Raw genomic sequence first — 9,823 nt, forward strand, 5'->3', positions numbered from 1 at the left:
TGGTTTTTCGAGACAGGGTTTCTCTGTGTAGCCCTGGCTGTCCTGGAACTCACTCTGTAGACCAGGCTGGCCTCACACTCAGAAATCCACCTGCCTCTGCCTCCGGAGTGCTGGGATTAAAGGCGTGCATCACCACGCCTGGCTAGATAAGTTTTTTGACCTAAGCATGGCGTCCATGGAATAACCAGAAACAATGGTTGCAGACCTGTAAACTTTATAAGAAACCTGTATTGCCCAAAAATTCCTAACTCTGGCCTAAAACACACACACACACACACACACACACACACACACACACACACACACATCAGGACTAAATGTGCATATATGGAATGGGGGATAGAGTTCATACAATGCTAGACTGAGGTACAGCCGGCCCTGTCAATGCGGATGGCATGCTTGCCAGATAACGATGCTAACGCAGATTCAGAAGCAACAAGGAGGGGAAAAAAGTGTATATACGGGAGAAAAGAAAAATTTAAAGAAATTCAGGGTTGATTTTGGTAGCCATGGCTACCAGTTTTCCCCTTCCTTTCAGATAATAAGATAATTCTTAGCTGATGCATGGCCATGCAAGTAGAACACTGTGCTCCCCAGGCTCCGTTACACACAGAGATGCGTAGCTATTGACCAATTTCGCCCGTGGGATGTGACTACAAGTCACGCACGCACCTCTCTTCTCCCCTTTCCCCCATGCCTCCCCACAGATGATGATCTATAAAGAGTTGTGATAAAATAACTTCCTAAAGCAGAAGAAAAGGAAACTATCACAGATATCCATGCAGTGATAGTTCAGAAAAGGGATCCCATTCGCCTTTGAGATTTAGTCAGAGTATTTTTTTAAATAAAGTAAAAACATTGGTTACCCTTCCCATCAAACCCCCTTGAGCCTGATACTGCCACTATGATGCAAATGTTCCCAGCACTGGCTCTGTTCTTCCCTCGCAGTGGCCCTAACACACACCATACCCATGGCCTGAAGCTGTCATTTGGTTCTGAACTTTCAGATGGGACCAAGTACCTCATAATAAAGCGAGTTCTCTCTTAGTTAGGGGAAGTGGAAAGTCATTTGGCGATAAGGGAGGAGAAAAAGAATGAACAACTCCAGAGATAGTTTTCTAACCCTACTAGTCTGCAGCTCCCATAATGACTCTCATAGTCTTCCAAATAACAACTATTAGCCAAGGTTTGCCCAAGACAAGCTTAACTCAGTAGGTCAGTAGGATGGGAGAGAAAAGTCCCAAAGCAGTCACAGTAGCTTTATGTTGAGTGCCCACTTGCATAACTTTAAATAAGGCATTGCCTGCCCACGTACAACACACATGCCTCAGGACTAGCCAAAGGTGGACACACAGAGGCACACACTCGAATGATCTCTGGGCTGAGGACCTATGTAGCTCAGCAGTACAGCATTTGCCTAGCACTGGCAAACCCTTATTCTGCTCTCTCCAATACTACAAAGAGAAGAGGAGGGGGTGGGGAGATCGTGTTTCTGAACTTCATCTAAGAACCTGAATAAAGAGAAAGAAAAAAAAAACGCAGAACTGAGAACTAGCATTTTAAACACCAAAACCACTGCTAATACACATGTTAAGTCTAAGAATAGTGCATATAAATTATAGGGAGCTGAGGAGTAGTAGCGCAGTGGTAGGGCTGTAAGACCAAATAACACAGAAAAAAAAAGTCTACACTGAATTTGTAATGTGAAAAAAAATATAGCTTGCAAAGCCAGAATTAACAATCTAGTTGATCAAAATGCTTTCCCTAAAAATATTCCACTATAGCTGGTCCACTATAGCAGGTTGTGGTGGCATACACCTTTAGTCCCACACTAAGGAGGTAGAGGCAAGCAGATCTCTGGATTTGAGGCCACAGGGATCTACACTGCTAGTTCCAGGACAGCCAGGGCTCCACAGAGAAACCCGGTCTCAAAGAATCAAGAAAAAAAAAATTGAGTGCATACAAATGAAAGAGATGAGGCTGATTTCTGTGGTCCCAGGGTAAAAAGCAAAGTACTAAGGTTCCAAAGGGTGAAGAAAGAGTCAAAGGTCTAGTCAGGCACTTAGAAGTTAAAGAGGATTTGTTTGTTTCTGTGGAGACAGCTGGCCTGGAACTTGCTATGTACAGCAGGATGGCACTGGACTCACAGAAAATGACCTGCCTTTGTCTTTCCAGTGCTAGGATTGATGCCAGGCGCTGAGCTTGCTAGCGGGGATTGTCAACATTAATATTTGAATCAAAGATGCCAGCTGGGAAGGGGCACACACCTTTAACTCCAGCGCTTGGGAGACAGAGAGGCAGGAGATCTCTGAGTTTGAGGCCAGCCTGATCTCCACAAGATCCAGGTCAACCAAGGTTGCATAGTAGGACCCTATTTCAAACAAACAAACGAGAAGCTAACTAGGGGGCCAGAAAAGTGGCTGAGTTAAAAGCATAGTTGCTCTTGCAAAGGACCCAGGTTAGATCCCCAGCACCCACATGATGGCTCACAACCATCAGTACCTCCAGCTCCAGGAGATCCAGAGATCCAATGCCTTCTGTGGGCACCAGATGTTCACCTGGTGTACATACATACATGCACATAAACCACTTATACACATAAAATAAATAAATATGAAAGATATATAACAAATAAATAAATGTAACTTGGTGGGGGGGGGCGTGAGAGGGTTTCTCTGTGGTGCTCTGACTGTCCTGAAACTCAAATCTGTAGACCAGGCTGGCCTCGAACTCACAGAGATCTGCCTGCCTTTGCCTCCCGAGTGCCACTACTACCAGGCTATGAAATTTTGTTTTTAAAGATGTCAACAGTTTTCTCTAATAATCTGCATTTCTACTGTATGAGGACAAATAATTATAGGATAACTTTATAGCATAAACCAAGTACTCAAAAGTATTCTTTGACACAAGGTTACAACACAGTTCCAAAACTGATATTCCTGTTGGCATTTAATAGGTCAAAACCTACCAGCGCCAGGCAGTGGTGGCGCATGCCTTTAATCCCAGCACTCGGGAGGCAGAGGCAGGAGGATTTCTGAGTTCGAGGCCAGCCTGGTCTACAAAGTGAGTTCCAGGACAGCCAGGGCTATACAGAGAAACCCCGTGTCGGAAAAACCAAAAAAAAAAAAAAAAAAAGTAGCACAGAGATGTCATCTGTACACAAGTTGGTCCTGAAAATGTATCATCCACTTAAGAACTGGAAGCTCTTAGAATGTGCCTCCTCCCACAGACGCGTCTCTGCCAAGAGCTTTATGGGAAAGGAATTAAAAGAAGCGCCCCCCCTCCAAAAAAAGCTGTCCCCAAGCCAGGACCCAACAAGAAAGATGGGAGATTACGTGGAAACAAAGCTAGTGATGTCCAATTGTGGAGGTTAGACACTGGTGAGACCTCGACACTGACAATTCCCAAGCTTTCCTCTGTCCGTCTCCTCTGCTCTCCTAGGCTGCTATCCCACACAGGCCAGAAGCTCCCTGGAGCCAGCACCCACCACAAGCTGCACAGGAGGCCCCTTTGGTCCTTGCCCTCTACCCACAGTGTCCCGCTGCATCCCCAACCTGAGGGGCGTGCACGGTCGCCTCGGGGCTCTCCGTTCTCGGCTTTCCTAGGCCGGTATCCATAGACGCCCCTCTCCGTCTGGTAACTGCGCCGGAGAAGCAGAACGGCCCGGCGGAGAGCTCTCCCTGCAGCTGCCACAGTGGCCGATGCCATGTCCAATCTGGGGTTGAAGATGCGGTGGAAGAATGGAAAAACAGGAGCTGCCACTAAGTAGGGCGAGGGTCCGGGTGCGGGAGAGAAGGGGGACCCGAACGCACCACGTGAGTCTGAGAACCCGCCCTAGGATAACGCCCCCAGGCCTCATTGGTCGAGAGGCGGGCCTCTCAAAGCCAATCAAAAGCTGGACTCTGAGGAGTAGGCACGCCTTGTGTCCAGGCTGGTTGGTTTTGGGTTGATCCCAGGGCCAAAGGCCTTCTAGATTTGGACCCAGTGCAAGGCTGACGACCCGAAAAATACCAGCCTAACTGGTACCAAAGTAGAGCTATATGTATATCCTGAAGTCTCCCGCCTTAATATTCACCCTCTGCTGGAAGCTCCAGAGTACAGCCGTGTAGTTTTTATTACAGAAACAACGAATGCAGAAAGAAAGAATTTGGGGGAGAGAAGAAAACTCAATTTCACCTTTTTTTAAAGTTAGCCAGCAAATTGATCGGTTTCATCACTACATTGCCTTTTTAGTCATACTTTGTTCTCTATTCTCCTCCTTCCTTACTGTTCCCCCCCCTCCTGTAGTCTCCCCTCTTCTCTCCTCAGGCCCCGCCCTCCCGGCCCCCAACGTCGCCCCAAGACTGGGTTTCTCTGTGTCCTGGAACTCTCCCTGTAGATCAGGATGCCATTGAACTCAGAGGTCTGCCTGCCTCTCTGCCTCCTGAGTGCTGGGATCAAAGGCGTGGACCACCACCACCCTACTAAGGGCTTCTCATATTGGTGCTATGATGTAAGGATGCTTCAACCAACATATAGAAGTAGATAGGTACAGTAGCCAAACAAGCCCTCCACTAGGCAGGTATCAGACTACAAGGTCTAATGCCAACCTTACTATTAAATGGCCATGTAGTTACTTAGACCTTAAATGTAGTCGCATATACGACTTGTGAAGACTGATGGAGTTCTACTCTTAACATGTTTTCACACATGTATTTGTACTTTGATCAAATTCCTCACCCCATTCAACCTCCTCTTGTCCCCGCCCCCACTAGCTCATCCTTCCTCCCAAATGTGACTGCTTCCATTTTCATGATTCTTATAATGCTCTATGTCTATGGGAGTTTTGCCTGCATGTATGTCTGTGCACCAGGTGCAAACAGTGCCTATGGAACCACAAAGAGGACATAAGCACCCAGGAACTGGAGTAACAGACGGTTGTTGACACCATGTGGGCACTGGGAATCCAAGCCAGATCCTCTGGGAGAGCAGCCAGTGCTCTTGAGTTCCTCTCCAGCCCTTTAAGAAATATATATATATGCGTGTGTGTGTGTATGTGTATGTGTATCTATGTGTGTGTACATATATACATATATACATATTCCAATATATATTTGTTTTTCTCTCTGAGCCTGGCTTACTTTGCTTAACGTGATGTGGTGGTCTAAATAAGAGCGGTCCCCATAGGCTCATATATTTGAGTGCTCGGTCACAAGGGAGTGGCACTACTTGACAGGGATTAGAAGATGTGGCCTTGTGGAGGAAGTGTGTTCCTGGGGGTGAACTTTAGCTCAAGCCAGGCCCAGTGTCTTTCTTCTGCTGCTGCGTGCAAATACAGATGTAGAACTGTCAACTTCCATGTCTGCCTGTATGCCACCATGCTCTCCATCATGATGACAAAGGACTAAACTTCAGAAACTGTAAGCAAGCTCCAATGAAATGCTTTCCTTTATGACAGTCGTGATGGTCATGGTGTCTCTTCACAGCAATAAAACCCTGAATAAGACAAATGGTGGTTTCTGTTTTCCTGCAAATGACTTGGTTTCATTCTTTATGGCTGAAAAGTGTGTGTGTGTGTGTGTGTGTGTGTGTGTGTGTGTGTTTCTTAATATCTTCATTCTTTTATCAGCTTACAGGCTGATTACATAGCATGCTGTCACAGTGAACACAGGTACACAGGTATATCTGCTGTATAGTGACTTGACTTTTTAAAGGCTTATACCTAGGAATGGTCTAAATGGATCTTGCAGTAGTTTAGGGTTTGCTGGGGGGGGTTGCTTGTTTGTTTGTTTTTGTTTGTTTAAGAATGCTTAATTACTGTTCTATTGCTGTAAAGCGACACCATGACCATGGCAATGTATAAGCATTTAATTTGGGGCTTGCTGTAAGTTTCCAAGGTTAGCTAGTGACTCGCATGGCAGCCGGCAGGCTGACAAGGTACTAGAGTGGTAGCTGAGAGCTGATTTCCTGAGCCACAAGCATGAGGCTGAAAAAGAGACTGTACCTGGTATGGACTTTCAAAGCCCACCCTGTGACAGACCTCCTTTAACAACGCCAAACTTCCTAAACCTTCTAACACAGTGCACCAACTGGGGACCAAGTATTCAAATATATGAGCCTATTCAAATATATGAAGCCATTCATGTTCAGACCATCACAGATCTCTATATATTCGTGAGCTCATTTCCATAGTGGCTACAATAATTTACGTTCCACCTAGCACTGTATAAAGATCATTTCCATCCTGCCAAAGTTTAACTACTGCTGCTGCTGCTGCTCCTCCTCCTCCTTCCCCCTCTTTTTTTGTCCTTAGCTTTTTGAAACAGAGTCTTACTCCATAGGTCAAGCAGGCTACTTTACCCAGACCAGCAATTGCAGATGTGCACTACCATTCTCGCCCTTTTGTTATTATCTGTTTCCTTGATGATAATAGGCTATTCTGACCCAGGTCCAGCTAAAGATCTTGAGCATTTTGACGTGTACTTATTAGCCATCTATACTTCTTCTTTTGATATGTTTAATTTATATGCAATTTGTTGGTTGGATAATTTATTGGTTTTGTGCTAAATTTTTTTAGTTATCTATATATTCTGGACATAATCCCATATCTGATGGACAGGTGACATAGATTTCCCTCCCATTCTGTGGGCAACTGTTTCTTTTATTGTTCAGAACTTTCAAAATCTGATCCAATCCTATTCGTTAATCTTTGTCCCTGAGCCTAAGGAACATTACAAAATTACAAATACTCAGTGAAGAAGCAGCAAGACCCAGGACACTTAATCTTCACTGTGTCCAGAGCACTATCCAACTGTTTTCCCTGGTGGGTTTAAAGCAAATAGGTACTCTGGTTTGGTAATGCACAGCTGTAATCTCAGCACTCAGGAGACTGAGGCAGGGGGATGGCAAAATTGAGATCTGCCTGGGCTACATGGTAAGAGTTTGTCTCCAAATAGCAACAAAAACAAAAATGAAAAACAAAGCAGGCAGGCATGTTTCAGATCATTCAGTGCCTAGAGGAGGCCACTTGGAGTTCTTGGACATATGGTAAACAGTCCCTTTAAATAGAAATAGTGGGAAAGCAGGGACCCCTGCCTGTGAGCTACAAGAGATGCCTCAAAGTTCTTATCTCTGGCTACCAGCTGGTTCCATTCTGGTGGAGTCTACGAGAGAAAGCCGTGTCAAGGGTGATGGAGTGCTGCTTCTGCTCTGAGTAAGTTAAAGTCGGAATGCCAAGGCTATACAAAAGTGCATGCACTCACTTCAGAAATACATCATACCTACAAAATTCCTGGATATAAATATATGGATATGGAGCCAGGCAGTGGTGGCACACGCCTTTGATCCCAGCACTTGGGAGGCAGAGGCAGATGGATTTGAGTTCAAGGACAGCCTGGTCTACAGAGTGAGTTCCAGGACAGTCAGGGCTACACAGAGAAATCCTGTCTTGAAAAACCAATAGATAGAGAGATAGATAGATAGATAGATAGATAGATAGATAGATAGATAGATATGGAATATTAAAATAAGATTTATTATTGCTTTGCTTATCTATTAACCCACAATTTAGAGCCTTGAAAAAACAAAGATAAATTACCTCAGAGTTTTCGTAAGGTAGTACATCAGACAGTTTACCTCGGGGTGTCTGGTTCAAGATTTCTCAGGGGGATACGGCAGTTGAGTGAAATTTCCATTCATCTGAAGGTTCAACTGGAAGAGGGTCAATTTTCACATTCATTCATGTGGACAATGGTAGGAATGAGTTCTCTTTGGCTGCTGGACAGAAGTCTCCCTCAGTTTTTTGCCACAAGAGTCTCTTCAAAACGCATTCAAAAGCGGTATCTTCCTTTTCAACTTTTAAAAAATATGTATGTGTTGGTATGTAGTGGCACATGCCTTTAGTTCCAGCACTTGGGAAGCAGAGGCAGGCAGATCTCTGTGTTTGAGGCCAGCCTGGTCTACGGAGCCAGTTCCAGGATAGCCAGGGCTACACAGAGAAACACTATCTTATAAAACCAAATATGGTGTCTAATTATTTTCTTTAAAATGATTTGAGCTGGGCAGTGGTGGTGCATGTCTTTAATCCCAGCACTTGGGAGGCAGAGACAGGCAGATTTCTGAGTTCGAGGCCAGCCTGGTGTACAGAGTGAGTTCCAGGACAGCCAGGGCTACACAGAGAAACCCTGTCTCGAAAAAAAAAAAAAAAAACTTGTATGTTTGTATGTTTGCACATGAGAGGGCAGGTGACCATAGAGTCCTGACCATAAGATCCACTCTACTGGTGGTCAGAAATGCCAGTGTGGGTGCTGGGAACCTAACTCAGATCTATATAAGAGCAGGAAAGTACTCTTAACAGCTGGGCCATCTCTGCAGCCCTCCAGCCTTTTGTTTTGAAGCCACAATCTGTATATTAGTTCTAACATCCCACCGACACTGCGCTATCACAGAGCCATAACCACCAAATCCAGGCTATGTTCAAAATGAAGGGACTGCACATGGGTGTGCTACCAGAGGCAGGGACTAGACTGTTGAGGGTCATCTTGGAGGCAACCATCCCCACGTGTCATTTTTGTAGGTGTGTGAACGGTGGGTGTGCTGTTCTTCCTGTGTTGCTCTCTCTCCACTCTCTTGCCTTGCTCCTATTCCTGTCACTTCTGGGATGACTCTTATAACTCCTGGTTGTCTGGGTCAGGGCTCACTCCAAAACTCCACCTGTTATGCCGGGCGGTGGTGGCGCACGCCTTTAATTCCAGCACTTGGGAGGCAGAGGCAGGTGGATTTCTGAGTTTGAGGCCAGCCTGGTCTACAGAGTGAGTTCCAGGACAGCATGGGCTACATAGAGAAACCCTTTCTCAAAAAACCAAAAAAAAAAAAAAAAAAAACTCCACCTGTTATAGTTGAGACTCCCAGAACTGGCCCTTTCCGTTGTGTTCTGTAAACGCATTAACCAACACAATCAAACATCCCTGTCTTGGTCAGTGTTCTATTGCTGTGAAGAGACACATGATCACAACCAACTCCTGTACAGGAAAGCCTTTAATTGGGGCTGGCTTGGAGTTGCAGAAGGCTTATTCCATTGTCATCAGAGAGGGGACCATTGTGGCATGCAGGCAGACATGGTGCTACAGAGGTAGCTGAGAGTTCTACATCTGGATTTTTTCAGGCAGCGGGAAGAGAGACACACCAGGCCTGACTTGAGCTTTTGAAACCCCAAAGTGCCCCCCCCCACCTCCAGTGATGGATTTCCTGCAACAAGACCACACCGACTCCAGCCAGGCTACACCTATTCCAAGGAGGCCACAGCTATTCCTAATCAAACCACCACAGTCACATTCAAAACAGTGTTGATTCCTGTTGCACAGAGAAGCGAAGTCATTCTGTTTAACCCCCTCTTCCACTCCCCTTCAACAATCCCAAATTTTTGCTAGGGTTTCAGTGCTGTGAAGAGACACCATGACACTCTTATAAAGGGCAGACTTAAAGTTTCAGAGCTTTAGTCCATTGCTATCATGGTGGGAAGCATGGCAGCTTGCAGGCAGACATGGTACTGGAGGAATGGAGAGTTCTACATCTTGATCCATTGGCAGCCAAAGGACACTGTGTCCGTGGACATAGCTTGAGCATAATTGACCTCAAATCCTACAGTCACAGTAACACACTTTCATCAACAAGACCATACTTACTCCAAGAAGGCCATACCTCCTAATAATGCCACTCCCTATATGGTCTTAGCATTTGTAGAGCTCCAACAACACTTCCCCAAAACCTGTTCCCCAGATCATTAGAAATGTGGCTAGTAAAGAGCCTTTGTTCTCTTAGGGCAGCTGAAGGTCTTCTGTTCCTC

At 45.5% G+C, this 9,823-nt stretch overlaps 1 protein-coding gene across 1 annotated transcript in view; it reads right to left on the reverse strand.

Annotated features, from left to right (window-relative positions):
* Dhtkd1 (dehydrogenase E1 and transketolase domain containing 1) overlaps positions 1–3,826 on the reverse strand; it is a 47,880-nt gene extending 44,054 nt beyond the window's left edge. Inside the window, exon 1 of the mRNA XM_021215798.2 lies at positions 3,555–3,826. Coding sequence (XP_021071457.1) covers positions 3,555–3,708 — 154 coding nt within the window. The 5' untranslated portion in view covers positions 3,709–3,826. The remainder of the gene's footprint in view (positions 1–3,554) is intronic.
* Positions 3,827–9,823: the final 5,997 nt, after the last annotated feature.

The sequence above is a fragment of the Mus pahari genome, chromosome 16, assembly GCF_900095145.1.
Source record: "Mus pahari chromosome 16, PAHARI_EIJ_v1.1, whole genome shotgun sequence".
NCBI classification, from domain to species: Eukaryota; Metazoa; Chordata; class Mammalia; order Rodentia; family Muridae; genus Mus; species Mus pahari.